Source organism: Oncorhynchus keta, chromosome 1 (genome assembly GCF_023373465.1).
Source record: "Oncorhynchus keta strain PuntledgeMale-10-30-2019 chromosome 1, Oket_V2, whole genome shotgun sequence".
In the NCBI taxonomy this organism is placed as follows: Eukaryota; Metazoa; Chordata; class Actinopteri; order Salmoniformes; family Salmonidae; genus Oncorhynchus; species Oncorhynchus keta.
The window spans coordinates 36,956,483-36,976,235 of NC_068421.1; the positions used below are offsets into that span (position 1 = coordinate 36,956,483).

At 42.1% G+C, this 19,753-nt stretch overlaps 2 protein-coding genes across 4 annotated transcripts; both read left to right on the forward strand.

The window, feature by feature from the left end:
* Positions 1-161: 161 nt before the first annotated feature.
* On the forward strand, positions 162-4,456 carry LOC118384090 (zinc finger protein OZF-like). Of its 2 annotated transcripts, XM_035770440.2 has the most exons (5): positions 162-457; positions 1,756-1,903; positions 2,148-2,218; positions 2,310-2,385; positions 2,514-4,456. In XM_035770440.2, exons 1-5 carry the CDS (start codon positions 293-295, stop codon positions 4,052-4,054), a joined length of 2,001 nt encoding a protein of 666 aa, XP_035626333.1. In that variant the 5' UTR covers positions 162-292; the 3' UTR covers positions 4,055-4,456. The 2 variants fall into 2 exon arrangements, with proteins under 2 accessions (XP_035626333.1, XP_052379544.1); XM_052523584.1 differs by lacking the exon at positions 1,756-1,903.
* A 6,135-nt stretch (positions 4,457-10,591) lies between these two features.
* Positions 10,592-19,662, forward strand: LOC118384113 (gastrula zinc finger protein XlCGF26.1-like). 2 transcript variants are annotated; one of them, XM_035770456.2, is made up of 4 exons: positions 10,592-10,734; positions 16,194-16,458; positions 16,586-16,668; positions 17,910-19,662. In XM_035770456.2, exons 1-4 carry the CDS (start codon positions 10,714-10,716, stop codon positions 19,305-19,307), a joined length of 1,767 nt encoding a protein of 588 aa, XP_035626349.2. In that variant the 5' UTR covers positions 10,592-10,713; the 3' UTR covers positions 19,308-19,662. The 2 variants fall into 2 exon arrangements, with proteins under 2 accessions (XP_035626349.2, XP_035626342.2); XM_035770449.2 differs by lacking the exon at positions 10,592-10,734 and adding an exon at positions 10,741-11,014.
* Positions 19,663-19,753: the final 91 nt, after the last annotated feature.

Genomic DNA, 19,753 nt, shown 5'->3' on the forward strand with positions numbered 1-19,753 from the left:
TCCTGTAAATCGCTCTAAGAGCGTCTGCTAAAGAGCGTCTGCTAAATAACTAAAATGTACATTTCCAATTATCTCACTTGTTGGACTTTTATTCTGAAACTGGAAAAGGCACAATAAGTCTATATATGACGTATTAGAGACGTTCTGGAAGTACCAAGGCTGCCATTTTTTGTCTGTTGAGACGTGCAAAGGGGCCATCAGTCAACTTTTGATTCAACTAGCTATCTTACTGGAACTAAAGAAGTCGAACAAAAATTGTTAATTTTAGTATTAGACTGAGGACACAATTTCAATGGATTACGAGTCATTTCAATCACAAGCAACTTCAATTTTGGCTATTGTTGTTGAAGCGTCCGTGGCAGAAATGTGCAGAGTTGAGCATGAAGCGTCAATCATGGCATCATGTAGTGAAATATCTTGCACTGGAGATGATGGTGATCAAAATGTCAACACAGGGGTGGGTGTCTTCCTACGTAGCCAGTTAACTAGTTTGGACTCAGTTTGCATAACAGTACCTAATGTAGCCTATTCCAAGATAGCTAGTTTGTAAATTAGCCTTACATCTTAACGTTCCCGATGCTCAGTTAATACATTTCACTGGCCAAGTCGTAACTTCAGGGGTCAGGAGGACTCGACACTCACTGGTATCTCACTGGTATGATGGCCAACAGCCCAAACTGGTTTTGGAACCACTGCTTTACTAGATGCCCCTAGTCCCCCCCCCCCCATAACACACTAAAGATCCAACTGTGGGATATGGGGTGTTGTTTATTAGGATCAAACGGTTGGAGATGGGGTGTTGTTTATTAGGATCAAACGGTTGGAGATGGGGTGTTGTTTATTAGGATCAAACTGTTGGAGATGGGGTGTTGTTTATTTGGATCAAACTGTTGGAGATGGGGTGTTGTTTATTAGGATCAAACTGTTGGAGATGGGGTGTTGTTTATTAGGATCAAACTGTTGGAGATGGGGTGTTGTTTATTAGGATCAAACGGTTGGAGATGGGGTGTTGTTTCAAATTGGAGATGGGGTGGTTTATCAAACTGTTGGAGATGGGGTGCTGTTTATTAGGATCAAACTGTTGGAGATGGGGTGTTGTTTATTAGGATCAAACTGTTGGAGATGGGGTGCTGTTTATTAGGATCAAACTGTTGGAGATGGGGTGCTGTTTATTAGGATCAAACTGTTGGAGATGGGGTGTTGTTTATTAGGATCAAACTGTTGGAGATGGGGTGTTGTTTATTAGGATCAAACTGTTGGAGATGGGGTGTTGTTTATTAGGATCAAACTGTTGGAGATGGGGTGTTGTTTATTAGGATCAAACTGTTGGAGATGGGGTGTTGTTTATTAGGATCAAACTGTTGGAGATGGGGTGTTGTTTATTAGGATCAAACTGTTGGAGATGGGGTGTTGTTTATTAGGATCAAACTGTTGGAGATGGGGTGTTGTTTATTAGGATCAAACTGTTGGAGATGGGGTGTTGTTTATTAGGATCAAACTGTTGGAGATGGGGTGTTGTTTATTAGGATCAAACGGTTGGAGATGGGGTGTTGTTTATTAGGATCAAACTGTTGGAGATGGGGTGTTGTTTATTTGGATCAAACTGTTGGAGATGGGGTGTTGTTTATTAGGATCAAACTGTTGGAGATGGGCTTTAGTTTTGTAGGATCAAACTGGGAGATAAGTACATGGTGTGATTGTGATATTAGGTAGCCTAATATTGCTTCGCCACGATTTTCTTCCCATTTCCATCAGGCACGGCTTGTCTCCATCATGCACCTGTTGATGAAGGAAGCCATTCGAAAGTTATGTAGGTTATTCACAGAGTGCACTACAATTCTACAAAATGAAAATGAGACCCTGAAGAATAAACTGGAATTAATGGTGACACCACTGGAAAAGGGTGAGATCTAAAAAAGACTAATTCTGTGTTGACCAAGAGTAATCAGTTTGGTTAGTTGGGAGTGTGTCTGAAATCCACAGGAAACCTCAGATTGTAAAAATCTGAAATACAACGTTAAAATCTAAATAGATAGAATACCATGCAGAGCATTCGATAAACTGGACTATGTAATCATATTAATCTGGTTTCATATGAAAGAGAAACCGAGTTTAAATAATTCCACTTATTTCCATTTCTCTTTTAGGTTATCTTGTGTCTCCTGCCAGTGCAATGAAAGATGGGGAGACTTCTGCATCATCAGAGGAAGACTGTGAGGTGGGTAGATTGTATTTCATCAAAACATGCCAAATGAAATCATTGTAATAGTAAGTCTGTTTTTACTGTGTGTGTATTTGTCTGTTGGCAGGAGGATGACTCAATCGACTGTTCCATCAAGGAGTGTGATATCTCAGGAATCAATGTGACATCAACCAGAGGAGAGGGTAAAACTCTTGGATTGTGTTATCTCAGTAATTCTGCTCAGTATACATCTCAACTGTATTTAGCTTATTTTGCAATTGACCAGAGGTTTATGTGGCTTTCTTTGTGTTTGCACTCTATTTGTCCTTAGGTCCTGCAGATGTTGATAATGCACGCAGAGAGAGTTCAGGCACAGACAGTGACCCCCCTGCAGGAGGCCGAGAGGAAGTAAAAACAGAGCCCACATCAAGAGACCCGGAAATTGGCGTTGAACACATCCATGATGCTCTCACTGATGGCCCACTAGTCAAAACAGAGGGCAATGGAACAAATGAAGAAGTTTCATCTGCTGATGTAACAGAAACTACAGAGCACAGCTGCCCCAGAACAAAGCAGATCTTTCCCATAAGGAAGAAATCCTTTAACTGTGACCAATGTGGGAGGCGTTTTCATCTGAGCAGCTTGCTGAAACAGCACAAGCGAGTTCACACGGGAGAGAAGCCTTTCTGTTGTGGCCAATGTGGAAAGAAGTTTATATACTTAACTTCTCTCAACAAGCATATCTTGGGTCACTCAAAAGGGAGGACTTTTGGCTGCACAGTTTGCGGAAAGACGTTCCGTGAGGAGAGAGCACTAAAGTCCCACGAGTTTGTTCATTCAGAGGCAAAACCATTCAACTGTCTGACTTGTGGACAGGGTTTCACAACAAGAAACAGTCTTATGGTGCACCAGAGAATTCACACAGGTGAAAAACCATATAGCTGCACTATGTGTGGAAAGAGTTTTGCACAATCCAGTTACCTCACGACACATAAGAGAACACACTCCCTCGACAAGCCATTTAGGTGTGCTCAGTGTCAAAAGGGTTTCATGACTGAGCGGGCATTGAAATCTCACCAGGTAGTGCACACAGGACTGAAGGCATTTAAATGTGAGATATGCGGAAGCAGTTTTGGTCACGAGGTCAACCTTAAAAGACACCGTCTGATTCACACAGGGACTAAACCGTTCAGCTGTAAGGTGTGCGGAAAGCAGTTCAACCAATCCAGCACCCTCAAAGGACACATGCAGGTACACGAAGGATTGAAGCCCTTTATGTGTGACATTTGTGGAAGAACATTTGTATACAATTACGCTCTGAGAAACCACCAGCAGACACACATGGATGACGAAAAGAAGGACAAGCACAGGAAACCACAAAGTTGTGAGATATGCGGGAAGTGCTACAGCTCCATTGGGACGCTTAAAATACACCAGCTGCTTCACACAGGTGAGAAGCCGTTTGTTTGCTCCACATGTGGGAAAACCTTCACCCAGCGAGCTGCTTGTGTCATACATCAGAAGGTTCACACTGGAGAGAAGTCTCACATGTGCAGCGTGTGTGGGAAGAGCTTCAGTTTGCCAAACAGTCTTCGACTACATGAACGAATTCACACTGGCGAGAAGCCTTACACATGTGAAACTTGTGGGATGACCTTCCGTATCAGCGGTAACCTTAAAAGGCATATGCGTGTTCATACAGGAGAAAGGCCCTTTAGCTGTGAAGTCTGTGGGAAAATGTTCAGCCAAGCTAATAATGTCAAAGCTCACATGCAGGTGCACAAAGCAGAAAAGCCATACTCATGTGACAATTGTGGAAAAAGCTTTGCCTATGTAAGAAATTTCAAGGAACACAAGTGTGTCAGTCGATAACCATTTGCAGCACTGTGAGGATTGTATCACAAAATGTGTAGTTTGGGGTGCCTACATGGTTGACAAGAGGATCAACTTTTAGTATTATTATTATTAAGAGAGTGGGATTTAAAAATGAAATCTCTTAGTTTTAGGGTTGATGATGCTGTAAACTGATATCTGGGCATTTGTTGAGCAGGAAGATGACATGGTCTCAGTAAGTTATTTATTTGTAGCAAAACTTATTTTGTTCTTTTAGCACTTTTATCAAATTGCATAAACTTTTTCTTTAATGGACAGATAGAAATGTACTGGGGGAGGGATGGTCCAAAATAAGGGAGGGTTGTCAATTACATTGTTTTGCTTTGGGGAGGGTTGTGTGGGTTTTTTTATTGGGCAAAGGGGAGGGTAGTGTGTTTTTTTGGGGGGTTCTCCCTGGTTTACATTCGCTCTTCTGCATGTATTTTCCCTATAGACAATGGCTTGTGGAAGAACATTTGATATTACACTAATAAACTTAAAAAATGTTTGTGAAGGTTTGGTATGATGTGGCTATAATTATGCTTTAGCTACTGCAAGCCTATGATATGAAGGCAGTGCGCCCTGGAGCTCCAACTGACTGACAGTTCAACTTGAGGTGAGGAGGTCTATTTCAGGTCTACCAGAGTTTACTCCTATAATCTAACAATATAATGCTTATCTTATCTTATCTTATCTTAATGCTTATCTTATCAAAAATATTCTGATTGAAAATCTACAAATTAGCCTCCGTCTGTACATCTATAGCTGCATAGCAGACGCTATAGCCTACAAAGAAATACATTGTGAAGCATTTGCGAGTGCGACACACTAGGCTGGTAGGGGAGTCAGGGACATTAAATGCTGAGCTTTTAAAAAACATTTTGTTGTATTAAATCATTATAGTCTATAAATTGCGCATATAGGCTGTGAGTTACTTATAATTAAATAAACAGTGACTTTGAATACATTTTTAGAAACACCAGTTTGGCCAGAGTCTGGCTTTAGGATCATGCAATGGTGCTGGGAGAGCATGCCAGCATCGAAGAATATCCTCTCCGCTCTTGCAGAGCTACTGGGGTTGCAAAACACTCTTTTGGCTACTCTTGCCAGGCTGGGCAGGGATGCAGAGTTTAAAAAATATATACACTGCTCAAAAAAATAAAGGGAACACTTATACAACACAATGTAACTCCAAGTCAATCACACTTCTGTGAAATCAAATTGTCCACTTAGGAAGCAACACTGATTGACAATACATTTGACATGCTGTTGTGCAAATGGAATAGACAACAGGTTGAAATTATAGGCAATTAGCAAGACACCCCCAATTAAGGAGTGGTTCTGCAGGTGGGGACCACAGACCACTTCTCAGTTCCTATGCTTCCTGGCTGATGTTTTGGTCACTTTTGAATGCTGGCGGTGCTTTCACTCTAGTAGAAGCATGAGACGGAGTCTTCAACCCACACAAGTGGCTCAGGTAGTGCAGCTCATCCAGGATGGCACATCAATGCAAGCTGTGGCAAGAAGGTTTGCTGTGTCTGTCAGCGTAGTGTCCAGAGCATGGAGGCGCTACCAGGAGACAGGCCAGTACATCAGGAGACGAGGAGGAGGCCGTAGGAGGGCAACAACCCAGCAGCAGGACCGCTACCTCCGCCTTTGTGCAAGGAGGAGGTACTGCCAGAGCCCTGCAAAATGACCTTCAGCAGGCCACAAATGTGCATGTGTCTGCTCAAACGGTCAGAAACAGACTCCATGAGGGTGGTATGAGGACCCGACTTCCACAGGTGGGGGTTGTGCTTACAGCCCTACACCGTGCAGGACGTTTGGCATTTGCCAGAGAACACCAAGATTGGCAAATTCGCCACTGGCGCCCTGTGCTCTTCACAGATGAAAGCAGGTTCACACTGAGCACATGTGACAGACGTGACAGAGTCTGGAGATGCCGTGGAGAACGTTCTGCTGCCTACAACATCCTCCAGCATGACCGGTCTGGCGGTGGGTCAGTCATGGTGTGGGGTGGCATTTCTTTGGGGGGCCGCACAGCCCTCCATGTGCTCGCCAGTGGTAGCCTGCCATTAGGTACCGAGATGAGATCCTCAGACCCCTCAGACCCCATATGCTGGTGCGGTTGGCTCTGGGTTCCTCCTAATGCAAGACAATGCTAGACCTCGTGTGGCTGGAGTGTGTCCGCAGTTCCTGCAAGAGGAAGGCATTGATGCTATGGACTGGCCCGCCCGTTCCCCAGACCTGAATCCAATTGAGCACGTCTGGGACATCATGTCTCACTCCATCCACCAACGCCACATTGCACCACAGCCTGTCCAGGAGTTGGCGGATGCTTTAGTCCAGGTCTGGGAGGAGATCCCTCAGGAGACCATCCCTCAGCACCTCATCAGGTGCATGCCCAGGCATTGTAGGGAGGTCATACAGGCACATGGAGGTCACACACACTACTGAGCCTAATTTTGACTTGTTGTAAGAACATTACATCAAAGTTGGATCAGCCTGTAGTGTGATTTTCCACTTTAATTTTGAGTGTGACTCCAAATCCAGACCTCCACGGGTTGATACATTTTATTTCCATTGATCATTTTTGTGTGATTTTGTTGTCGGCACATTCAACTATGTAAAGAAAAAAGTATTTAATAAGAATATTTCATTCATTCAGATCTAGGATGTGTTATTTTAGTGTTCCCTTTTTTGAGCATTGTATATAGGACACACCTACTCATTCAAGGGTTTTTCTTTATTTTGCCTATTTTCTACATTGTAGAATAATAGTTAAGACATCACAACTGTTAAATAACACATATGGAATCATTTAGTAAGCAAAAAAGTGTTAAACAAATCAAAATGTTATATTTGAGATTCTTCAAAGTAGCCACCCTTTGCCTTGATGACAGCTTTGCACACTCTTGGCATTCTCTCAGCCAGCTTCATGAGGTAATCACCTGGAATGCATTTCAATTAGCAGGTGTGCCTCGTTAATTTGTGAAATTTCTTTCCTTAATGCGTTTGAGCCAGTCAGTTGTGTTGTGACAAGGTAGGGTTGGTATACAGAAAATATCCCTATTTGGTAAAAGACCAAGTCCATATTTTGGCAAGAACAGCTCAAATAAGCAAAGAGAAATGACAGTCCACCATTACTTTAAGACATGAAGGTCAGTCAATTCGGAACATTTCAAGAACTTTGAATTCATTAGAGTTCATTCAAGTTCATTAGAGTTTCCAGCCTCAGAAATTGCAGCCCAAATATATGTTTCACAGAGTTCAAGTAACAGACACATCTCAAAATCAACTGTTCAGAGGAGACTGTGCGAATCAAGCCTTCGTGGTCGAATTGCTGCAAAGAAACCACTACTTGGCTTGAGCCAAGAAACACGAGCAATGGACATTAGATCGGTGGAAATCTGTCCTTTGGTTTGATTAGTCCAAAGCTTGTTGTCTTTGTGAAACGCAGAGAAGGTGAATGGATGATCTCCGCGGGTGTGGTTCCCACCGTGAAGCATGGAGGAGGAGGTGTGATGGTGTGGGGGTGCTTTGCTGGTAAGACTGTCAGTGATTTATTTAGAATTGAAGGCACACTTAACCATTATGGTTACCACAGCATTCTGCAGTGATACACCATCCCATCTGGTTTGCGCTTTGTGGGACTATCATTTGATTTTCAACAGGACAATGACCCAACACACCTCCAGGCTGTGTAAGAGCTATTTGACCAAGAAGGAGAGTTATTGATTGCTGCATCAGATAATCTGGCCTCCACAATGACCAGACCTCAACCCAATTGAGATGGTTTGGGATGAGTTGGATCGCAGAGTGATGGAAAAGTAGCCAACAAGTGCTCAGCATATGTGGGACCTCATTCAAGGTTGTTGGAAAAGCATTCCAGGTGAAGCTGGTTGAGAATGCCAAGAGTGTGCAAAGCTCTCATCAAGGCAAAGGGTGGCTACTTTGAAGAATCTCAAATAAAATATATTTTGATTTGTTTAACACTTTTTTGGTTACTACATGATTCCATATGTGTTACTCATAGTTTTGATGTCTTCACTATTATTCTACAATGTATAAAATAAAGAAAAAACATTGAATGAGTAGGTGTGACTGGTACTGTATACATACAGTGCCTTCGGAAACTCTTCAGACCCCTTAACTTTTTCCACATTTTGTTACGTTACAGCCTTATTCTAAAATAGATTAAATAAAAAAAATCCTCATCAATCTACTCAAAATACCTCATAATGATGAAGCAAGAACAGGTTTTTAGACATTTTCGCAAAATATTAAACAGAAATACCTTGTTTACATAAGTATTCAGACCCTTTGCTATGAGACTCAAAATTTAGCTCACATGAGAACACAGTGGCATCCATCATTCTTAAATGGAAAAGTTTGGAACCACCACGTCTCTTCCTAGAGTTGGCCGCCCAGCCAAACTGAGCAATCACAGGAGAACAGCCTTGGTCATGCAGGTGACCAAGAACCCGATGGTCACTCTGACAAATTTCCTCTGTGGAGATGGAAGAACCTTCCAGGAGGAAAACCATCTCTGCAGCACTCCACCAATCAGGCTTTTATGGTAGAGTGGCCAGGCGGAAGCCGCTCCTCAGTAAAAGGCACATGAAGCCCACTTGGAGTTTGCCAAAAGGCACCTAAAGGACTTGGGCCTCTGTCTTTTGCCTGAATGCCAAGCGTCACATCTGGAGGAAACCTGGCAACATCTCTACGGTGAAGCATGGTGGTGGCAGCATCATGCTGTGTGGACGTTTTTCAGCAGCAGGGACTGGGAGACTAGTCAGGATTGAGGGAAAGATGAACTGAGCAAAGTACAGAGAGATCCTTGATGAAAACCGGCTCCAGATTACTCAGGACCTCAGATTGGGGTGAAGGTTCACCTTCCAACAGGACAACAACCCTAAGCACACAGCCAAGACAATGCAGGAGTGACTTCGGGACAAGTCTCTGAATGTCCATGAGTGGCCCAGCCAGAGCCCGAACTTGAACCTGATCGGAAATCTCTGGAGAGACCTGCAAATAGCTGTGCAGCGATGCTCCCCATCCAACCTGACAGAGCTTGAGAGGATCTGCAGAGAAGAATGGAAGAAACTCCCCAAATGCAGGTGTGCCAAGCTTGTAGCGTCATACACAAGAAGAGCCTAGGCTGTAATTGCTGCCAAAGGTGCTTCAACAAAGTATTGAGTGAATACTCATGTAAATTTGATGTTTCAGTTTTTTACTTGTAATATATTTGTAAAAATTTCAAAAAAATCCCAATTTGCTTTGTCATTATGTGGTATTGTGTGTAGATTGAGGGGGGGAAACTATTTAATCCATTTTAGAATAAGGCTGTAATGTAACAACATTTTGAAAAAGTCAAGGGGTCTGAATCCTTTCTGAATGCACTGTATGTATTATTTTAACTGACAAATAAAATTAATCAATCAATCCAAACTGTGCAGCAGCCAACTGATGAATGAAAAGAGACATCTGTTACAAAACACCAAGTTTAAAGACATTCGGAGATTGTCAAGCCAAGCCTTCAATACTGGGTAAGCCTACAAGGTAGGGAGGGATGTATTTTCCGTTTGTTGAGATTGACATAATCTATTTATTTTGGTGTTGAAAATGCAAGCCATGATATTGAAGTGCTCTAAGTAGTCAGTATACTTTGTTTATTGGTTGTGTGGTGCATTGGCACAGAAACCTGTTGGTTGGAGAATTTGTTGCAAAGGTTTTATAGAATTATAAATATGGCATCAAAATGTACATCTGATTTCCCCCAAGCTGATCATTGTCTCGAGCCGGCTCTGATCGTGAAGTAGTAAAACAGGCAGGGAGAGTCTCGTCTGCGGTGGTCGGCGAACCCTCAACCTTCAAGCCCCTAGCCCTGTGTGGCATTGATAGTGCCACAAACGCATGTTATATCCACATTTATAAAGACATGGTCGCTACAGGTATTGTTAATTTTGGTCGTAAACATTCTTTTGAGCTAATTCTATGAAGTGGGAGGGTGTTCCATTTATTTTACAGTACAAGGGGAGGCTCATGTGAAAAAAAATGTTCATGTTGGGGAGGGGGGTGCATCATTTTGTTTATGGCATCTTGGGTTGGACAATCCCCCCCACACAGTACATTTTTATCTGTCCCTAACCTACATTAACATTCCCTACACACCTGCAAAGCAATCCCTGGATTCTTTGGATGTGCAAGTACATTTCACTTATGTCAAAATAAACATTTCCGTTGGCAGGAGACTGGGTGACTGATGACTTTTTAATGCATTTTTTTGTAATGATTTCTGCGATTTTTGTAGTGTACGAAATATTTTTCTGTAACACAAACATCACTCTTTCCCATATAGCTAATTTATAAGTGAAAACAAAGTTACTTTTATTTTGAAAGATTAAAAACGGTTGTCACAACACACCACAGCCACAAAGTCATAAACCCCGCCCATTTGTACAATTTATCTTCTTGGGTTTTTAAACTTAACCACACTGCTAACTCAATGCCTAACCCTAACCTAAAATTAAGACCAAAAAGCAAATGTTCATTTTAATGAATTTTTATGATATAAGCCACTCTGACTTTGTGGTTGCAATAACTAGTGGAAACCAATAACAAAAAAACATACTTCGACCCGGAAGAACATGTGACCTATGCCGGTCGAGTTGTTTCAGGTCAGTCGGACAACAACACTGCTAACAGCACTAGCTACACTTATTTTGTAGTTAACGTGACATAGGGCTAGGCCAACTTGGCCAATAGCGCGTATTTACGAAGATTTTTAAGTGCGTTGTGATTTTGACAAAAATGTCAGTTTTGCAAGGGCAGATTGACTCCATTTTGGAGATAATGGTTAGAGCGACTGTTACAGAAATTAGCAAAGTTATCGAGGGTTCTGCCTCGTCTGAAGTGCCAACAACGGGAGATAACGCGAATGAAGCCCCAAACGAACAGGTATATCTGCTGATTATGTAAAGTAAGGCATTTTGTAAACTAGTCCGCTATTTAATTGCACCGACGTAGCAGCCTCCACTCCACTCTGGGGCGCAATCATTACGCCCAAACCGTTTACTCCAAACGGAAAACGCATACGAGAGTTTCTATTCGACAAATTCAAGAAGAGACCTACCCATTTCGTTCGGTTTGGTTCTGCGTTATGCAGAAATCGTTCCGCCATTTCATAGTTAGCCTAGTTTTAGTTTGTACCAAAACAATTAAGTGTAGACTATTTATTTTATTTCACCTTTATTTAACCAGGTAGGCTAGTTGAGAACAAGTTCTCATTTGCAACTGCGACCTGGCCAAGATAAAGCATAACAGTGTGAACAGACAACACAGAGTTACACATGGACTAAACAATTAACAAGTCAATAACACAGTAGAAAAAAAGAGAGTCTATACATTGTGTGCAAAAGGCATGAGGTAGGCGAATAATTACAATTTTGCAGATTAACACTGGAGTGATAAATGATCGGATGGTCATGTACAGGTAGAGATATTGGTGTGCAAAAGAGCAGAAAAGTAAATAAATGTAACCTTTATTTAACTAGGCAAGTCAGTTAAGAACAAATTATTATTTTCAATGACGGCCTAGGAACAGTGGCCTGTTCAGGGGCAGAACGACAGATTTGTACCTTGTCAGCTCGGGGGTTTGAACTAGTCCAACGCTCTAACCACTAGGCTAGCCTGCCGCACCAAATAAAAACAGTATGGGGATGAGGTAGGTAAAATTGGGTGGGCTATTTACCGATAGACTATGGACAGCGATCGGTTAGCTGCTCAGATAGCAGATGTTTGAAGTTGGTGAGGGAGATAAAAGTCTCCAACTTCAGCGATTTTTGCAATTCGTTCCAGTCACAGGCAGCAGAGAACTGGAACGAAAGGCGGCCAAATTAGGTGTTGGCTTAAGGGATGATCAGTGAGATACACCAGCTGGAACGCGTGCTATGGGTGGGTGTTACCATCGTGACCAGTGAACTGAGATAAGGCGGAGCTTTACCTAGCATGGACTTGTAGATGACCTGGAGCCAGTGGGTCTGGCGACGAATATGTAGCGAGGGCCAGCCGACTAGAGCATACAGGTCGAAGTGGTGGGTGGTATAAGGTGCTTTAGTAACAAAACGGATGGCACTGTGATAAACTGCATCCAGTTTGCTGAGTAGAGTGTTGGAAGCTATTTTGTAGATGACATTGCCAAAGTCGAGGATCGGTAGGATAGTAAGTTTGGCGGCGTGAGTGAAGGAGGCTTTGTTGCGGAATAGAAAGCCGACTCTAGATTTGATTTTAGATTGGAGATGTTTGATATGAGTCTGGAAGGAGAGTTTACAGTCTAGCCAGACACCTAGGTACTTACTATACTTGCTTGTTTGTAGAGAATCAGAATCATTGTACCATCTATACCGCTGTGAAATCTCTTCCATAACCAAAAATATTGTGATTACCAGTGGTATAAAGTACTTAAGTAGTACTTTAAAGTATTTTTAATTAAGTCTTTTTTGGGGTTATCTGTACTTAACAATTTATATTTTTGACAACTTTTACTTCACTATATTCCTAAAGAAAATAATGTACATTGGTGTCCTTTAGGACCATGCGGAAGCCTCCGAGCGGTCGAGTAGGCTGTTTGGAGTGTTTTATCTGACTGGATTTAGGGATAGGCGTCCCGTTAATGGGACAGTTGTAAATCAGGCAGCACCTTTTGTGACAATCACATATTTAGAGAAACAACAAATGTCGGTACATATGTGTCTTATATCGCTGAAAGCTTGAAATTCGTTATTAATTAATATAACTGCACTGTCCAATTTACAGTAGCTATTACTGCTAACAAATGCCATGCTATTGTTTGAGGAGAGCTCCTAACAACAAAACACTTATTTTCACATGTGTACTTACATTCTGAAATCTTGCTCTGATTTATCATCCAAAGGGTCTCAGAGATAACATTTAAGTGTCGTTTTGTTACATAAAATAATTTTTCATATCCTAAAAAGGTCCATGTAGCATCGAGTTTCTATTTCCACTCGTTCAATTTGCAAAGAAAGGAATCTGTGAAAATCTAACCCTAAATGTTGTTTCAACCAGTCAAATCACATTCATATGTATTCCTCAGAGATCCTAGAACGTAACCAGACTTCACTATATCATTAAGGGTGTAGTATATCCTATAGGACACCAAATTTGGTCAGAGAGCGACACCTTTATGTCACGCCGATGATGCGGCCGGTCTTCATTTGATCTACAGTATCTTTGTCAAATAACTGTAGATGCTAACCTTTTGCGAAAGCATGCCCTTTCCTTTTGGACAAAAATTATACAGTTAGTGCATCCCGGGTGGCGCAGTGGTCTAAGGCAGTGCTAGCTGTGCCACCAGAGACTCTGGGTTCAAGCTCAGGCTCTGTCGCAGCCGGCCGTGACTGAGAAGCCCATGTGGTGGCGCACAATTGGCCTAGCGTCGTCCGGGTTAGGGAGGGTTTGGCCGGCAGGGATATCCTTCTCTCATCGGGCACTAGCGACTCCTGTGGTGGGCCGGGCGCAGTGCACACTGACCAGGTCGCTAGGTGTACTGTGGTTCCTCCGAGACATTGGTGCGGCTGGCTTCGGGGCTGTGTTAAGAAGCAGTGCGGTTGGGTTGTGTTCTCGACCTTCGCCTTTCCCGAGTCCATACGGGAGTTGCAGCGATGAGACAAGATAGTAAATAATAATAATTGGATACCACAAAATTGGGGAGAAAAATGGTCAGAAAAGTCAGAAGTTTACATACACCTTAGCCAACTACATTTTAAATTGAGTTTTTCACAATTCCTGACATTTAATCCTAGTAAAAAATCCCTGTCCCTGTCAGTTATGATCACCACTTTATTTTTATTTTAAGATTGTGAAATGTCAGAATGATAGTAGAGTGATCTATTTCAGCTTGTATTTCTTTCATCACATTCCAACTCGGTCAGAAGCTGACATACACTCAATTAGTATTTGGTTGCATTGCCTTTAAAATGTTGGATCAAACTCTTCAGGTAGCCTTCCACATGCTTCCCACAATACATTTTTAAAGTCATGCCCCTCTCCATCCTTGACTATTCCTTAAGTCTATTAAACACACTCGTTGTTCACAAACAGAACTGGTATTATAACCAGTTTTAGGTGGACGTGTCGTTTTAAGTGGTTTTCCCGTTGACTCTCCTCCCGACGGTAGGGCCTGCGCCCCTCCCAATAGTTGAAGGTGCCATGTCCAGTTGATAATCACCCAGATAATTGCCTCAACTCAACCTAAACTATACCAAAACTAATTTCACACTTATCACAACAGATCAAATAAATGAAGTAAAGTATGATGGGGAGAATCAGTGATTGAGAGGACACGGACACATAATTATGTAATCACCAATTGTGAATGAAGATCAGGACGGGCCATTCTATTGTATTAATCTATTCTAATTATAATCAGTCCACCGAATCCAAGCAGTCCTATCAGTCTACTCTGGCCTACTTGGGGTAAACAGTCAGTGAGGGCGTGCATCATTTACAATGGCAAGAAGATTAAGACAAATGGATGGACATGCTGTGTTAAGCATTGCTACCAAATCTGAATGAAAATGACTGATGGTGGGGAAGAAATTAATCTCGATGACATCTGATTATCAGCACAAAACGTTGTAACGGAGAGCACTCCCTAAAAAACATTTGCAACAAACTCGTCAGCTTTTGTTGTTTATGTGCATGCTTTAACTGATGCCATTGGGTGAAGAAGTACACCATGTATGCACGAGCTGACAATAATAGACTATTTTTGACTGCTGTCATATCAACACATATATTCGTTAAAAAGCCATTATTGCTTTTGTGCAGATGTTCCATATTTATCAAGCACACCTGACACTTATAATGATGTTTAGGCTACTGATGTTTTCATCATTCCACCGCATATGTTGCTGGCAGTGCGTCCCGGTGTTTGGGGTATTTTTATTTGGTTATAAAAAGTTATCTGTTACTTTCATTCCAACACATGCTTTCTTTTTCATAGTTATAACAAAGGCACTCCATGTACAATTGATTGAAACCTTGTGCGTTTTTAAATTATTTAATTTTGTGTTGAAATGTATCCTACAGTAACAAACTAATAAATGCTTTTGTGTTATTTGAGACCTTCATGGACACAACCAAATGATTATTTTTGAATTGGGGATATGAAATGTATTAATTACACTGCTAGAATGTTGCAGTCAGAATGACTCAAGGCCCAATGGTTCTAGGAGGTCCCATGAAAAAACAACATGCCCCCTATGGAAATGAAATGCCCGCCAACTGATTCGTTCTGGTGCCGGCTCAGCCATAGCCTGGGGACCTGACATTTGAATTTCATTCAATTCAGCATCGGGCGTAAATGAGCGTTTGGATCAGCAATGTTTCCTCTCGCAACCTCTTACAAGCCGGAATGTGAAATAAAATTACATTTTAACTTGCTTTAACAGTTGTCTGTGTGGTTGGTCCTTTTGCAGGTAGGAATGTGAGACGATATATTCACAGGAAGGTATAATTAAATCAACTTTTCAAAGCGCTGGTAGTGCGTTCAGATGTCTATCACCTGATGTATTAGCACTAGATGATAATATAATGCATGCATACTTGCCAAGCTCATAAATGTGTTTACACATTCTGCGCATGCTTCATGTGATAGAAATCTTAACACACTACCAGCGCTTTGAAACGTTTATTTAATTATACCTTCCTGTGAATATATTGTCTCACATTCCTACCTGCAAAAGGACCAACCGCACAGACAACCGGTAACGTTAAAATATCATTTCATTCAACATTCTGACTTGTAGAGGTCGAGAGGAAACCTTCCTGATCCAAACGCTCAATTAAATGAAATTCAGCTTTGGGTTTTTAGGCTACCCATCCCTGACCTAGGGTATGTGTTCTACGTCTGGTTAATTTAGCTAATACATTACGCTAGTACTTACCACAGGGTTGGCTCAACTGGAAACATGTTTGTATAATTTAGATCTGCAAGCATTTAGCATAATCGACAGAAATACTTGTCAGAGACGTTTATAATGGAAGCTAGCTAGTTGAGTAAACTGAAGTTTGTTCTGTATGCCCTAAACTTGCTTTTGCTCATTTCACTCAGTTGACCCAGTTGACATCATTCATGGAGATACTGGCAAAGGAGGCTGTGGACCAAATCTGCAAGCTATTCAACGAGTGCTCCTCTATTCTGCATCTGGAAGTGTCTCGGAGTCAAACTGAGAATGAGGACTTGAAGAAGAGGCTAGATGCGGTTGAGACCAAACTGAGGACTGTCTTAGAAGGGAGTGGAGGACAAGAGAACACATCAGCGAATGGCTGCTGCAGTGAAGTCAAGATCATCCACCAGTTAAAAGGCACATACCCAGGTGAGAGTTGGCATTATTTCAGGGAAGCCATCAATCTGGTTTTAGATTGCTTTGGTACACTGTTACTAAAACCAGTGCTTTTGAATTCAATTCAAACCTTTTTGATTTTGACTGCAATCTTTTTCAGGCGTATGTGCTGGTGATGCAGAAGTGAAACGATCCCCCATCCTCCACCTGTGGAAAGGGAGACTTCCCTCAGCTGTAAACGAGGTAGGCTTATTAAGTTTAGATCTTGGAAAGCTGTCTGGAATTACTAGGGTGTACAGAACGTAATAATCTATTTACTTGTCTGTATCATTATACACCATTTGGTACCAGGTAGTTACCAATTGTATTTAATTATTGGAAGTGAGTACAAGAAGCATTTTATCCCTTTGTGAAGATTTCTGTTGTTTTATGATATTATATGGATATATAGGTATAGATAGTACCAGTGAAACGTTTTGACACACCTACTCATTCAAAGGTTTTTCTTTATTTTACTATGTTCTACATTGTAGAATAATAGTGAAGACATCAAAACTATAAAATAACACCTATGGAATCATGTAGTAACCAATAAAGTGTAAAACAAATCTAAATATATTTGAGATTCTTCAAATTAGCCACCCTTTGCCTTGATAACAGCTTTGCACACTCTTGGCATTCTCTCAACCGGCTTCACCTGCAATGCTTTTCCAAGAGTCTTGAAGGAGTTCCCACATTCTGAGCACTTGTTGGCTGCTTTTCCTTCACTCTGCAGTCCAACTCATCCCAAACCATCTCAATTAGGTTGAGATCGGTTGATTGTGGAGGTCAGGTCATCTGATGCAGCTCTCCAGCGGTCCTCATGAGAGCCAGTTTCATCATAGCGCTTGATTTTTTTGCGACTGCACTTGAAGAAACTTTAAAAGTTCTTGAAATTTTCCGCATTGACTGACCTTCAAATCTTAAAGTAATGTTGGACTGTCGTTTCTCTTTGCTTATTTGAGCTGATCTTGCCATAATATGGACCTGGTCTTTTACCAAATAGGACAATCTTATGTATATCACCCCTACCTTGTCACAACACAACTTATTGGCTCAAATGCAAGAAGGAAAGAAATTCCACAATTAACTTTTAACAAGGCACAACTGTTAATTGCAATGCATTCCAGGGTCCTCATGAAGCTGGTTGAGAGAATGCCAAGAGTGTGCAAAGCTGTCATCAAGGCAAAGGGTGGCAACTTTGAAGAATATCAAATATAAAGTATATTTGGGTTTGTTTAACACTTTTTGGTTACTACATAATTCCATATGTGTTAGTTCATAGCTTGTAGAATAATAGTGAAGAAATCAATGTGGAAAATAGTAAAAATAAAGAAATACCCTTGAATGAGTAGGTGTGTCCAAACTTTTGATTGGTACTGTAGATAGAAATAGATGGGTCTCTAAACCTGCGTTCCATTAAATCCCTTTCCCTCTCATCTCAGCACTCTAACATGGAGGAAACGATCGAGTCAGTTATTATCAAAGAAGAAGGCTTAGAAGATTACTTGTACAGTAGCACCTCAGACCCAAGTTCTTTTTTAGAGAGCCACGCCCAGGAGTTGAGTGACCCAGAGGACCCAAAGGACAGAGGCGGCGCCGCAGGGCCAAAGCATTTGAGAAAGCCAAAGATCACTGGGGCTCGTCAGGCAAGGCCCAAAAAGGAGAACCATCTTAGCTGCAAGCACTGCAGGAAGACATTCAGCAAACTGATCCAGCTGAAAGCTCACCAGGCGATCCATGCAGCAGCGGAGAAACCTTTTAACTGCAAACAGTGCGGCAGAGGTTTTTCCTTTAAACGCAGTTTGGATGCACACCAGCTGCTTCACACAGGAGAGAGACCACACACCTGTGGCGATTGTGGTAAAGCTTTCACCTTAAAGCAGCTACTCAAGAATCACCAGAGACTCCATGCAGGGTTGAGACCGTTCCGCTGCGACGAATGTGGCAAGAGCTTTAACCGGGCCCACGGTCTCAAGATGCACCAGATCGTCCACACAGGAGAGAGGAAATACAGCTGTGAGATCTGCAAGAAGAGTTTCAGCATACCAGGAAATCTCCACAGGCACCAGCGTATACACACCGGTGAGAAACCGTTCCGCTGCGATACGTGCGGGAAAAGCTTCAACCAGGCAGACACTCTGAAAGGCCACCAGCGGATCCACACAGGAGAGAGGCCATTTACCTGTGAGACGTGTGGGAAGTGTTTCATTCAAAGAAGTGCTCTGAAAATGCACCAAAGAACCCACGCAGGAGAGAACGCCTTCCTCTGTGTGGTGTGCGGGACAGTACTGGCTTGCGTCAACTCTCTCAAAACACACCTTCAGGCTCACACAGCAGAGATGCCTTGTATTTGCTCAGTGTGCGGTAGTAGTCTTAGTTCATTCACTCACCTCAAATCGCACCAGCAACTCCATACTATGGAGAAGCCGCACAGCTGTGGCCTATGCAACAAGAGCTTCAAGTCGGTCAGCTACCTGAACATACACATGAAAACTCACACTGGGGAGAGACCGTTCACCTGTGACGTGTGTGGAAGGATGTTCACTCAACACAGCAGCCTGAAAACCCACCAGGCGGTCCATACTGGGGAGAAACCGTTCAGCTGTGAAACATGTGGGAAATGTTTCAGCAACACTGGGAACCTCAACAGGCACCAGCGGATACACACTGGAGAGAAGCCTTTTAGCTGTGACCTCTGTGGGAGGAGCTTCAACCAGGGCAACAGCCTCAAAGCCCACAAACAAATCCACACAGGGGAGAAACTATTCATGTGCGACAAATGCGGGAAGAGTTTTTCCTACCTGAGGAATCTGAAAGATCACAAGTGCTATTATATCTAAAACCAATAGGCATAGCCTCTTATTGCGATGGACCACACTTGGTTTGAACAATTGTCTCGGCATTAAAAATGCATTTATAGGTCAGTGAGTGGCATACTAACATAAGAAGTGTACTGATTAGATTGGTTGCCAAAAAAGCCTTTTTTTCCCAAAGTATTTAATTTTGTATAACCAGTTGCCTTTGTGGGGTAGAAATACTTTGAGTGGATTGGCTGGTGGTCCAGTAACTGTTCAATGAAGCAGAGCCTAATTTATTTGAGAAGGATGTACATCTGTAACCTTTCTTGTCTTGTGTACCTTTTATTACTGTTATCTCGTATTTGTGTGCCAATGGTAAATAAAACTCCTGAAATGAGTCCTTTGTTGGTGTGTGTGTGTGTGTTGCTATCCGTGCATATAGTCCCTCTAACAGCTGCAACATAACATTAATGCAAATGATCGAGTGC

What these genes read in the sequence shown, in the direction of transcription:
- LOC118384090 (XM_035770440.2), top strand. Translation starts at nt 293, where the DNA reads ATGGATTACGAGTCATTTCAATCACAAGCAACTTCAATTTTGGCTATT. An exon ending in ATCAAAATGTCAACACAGGG is followed by an intron (nt 458 to 1,755) that starts GTGGGTGTCTTC and finishes CATTTCCATCAG; the next exon opens with GCACGGCTTGTCTCCATCAT. An exon ending in GACATCAACCAGAGGAGAGG is followed by an intron (nt 2,386 to 2,513) that starts GTAAAACTCTTG and finishes ATTTGTCCTTAG; the next exon opens with GTCCTGCAGATGTTGATAAT.
- LOC118384113 (XM_035770449.2), top strand. Translation starts at nt 10,868, where the DNA reads ATGTCAGTTTTGCAAGGGCAGATTGACTCCATTTTGGAGATAATGGTT. An exon ending in ATGAAGCCCCAAACGAACAG is followed by an intron (nt 11,015 to 16,193) that starts GTATATCTGCTG and finishes CATTTCACTCAG; the next exon opens with TTGACCCAGTTGACATCATT. An exon ending in TTCCCTCAGCTGTAAACGAG is followed by an intron (nt 16,669 to 17,909) that starts GTAGGCTTATTA and finishes CTCTCATCTCAG; the next exon opens with CACTCTAACATGGAGGAAAC.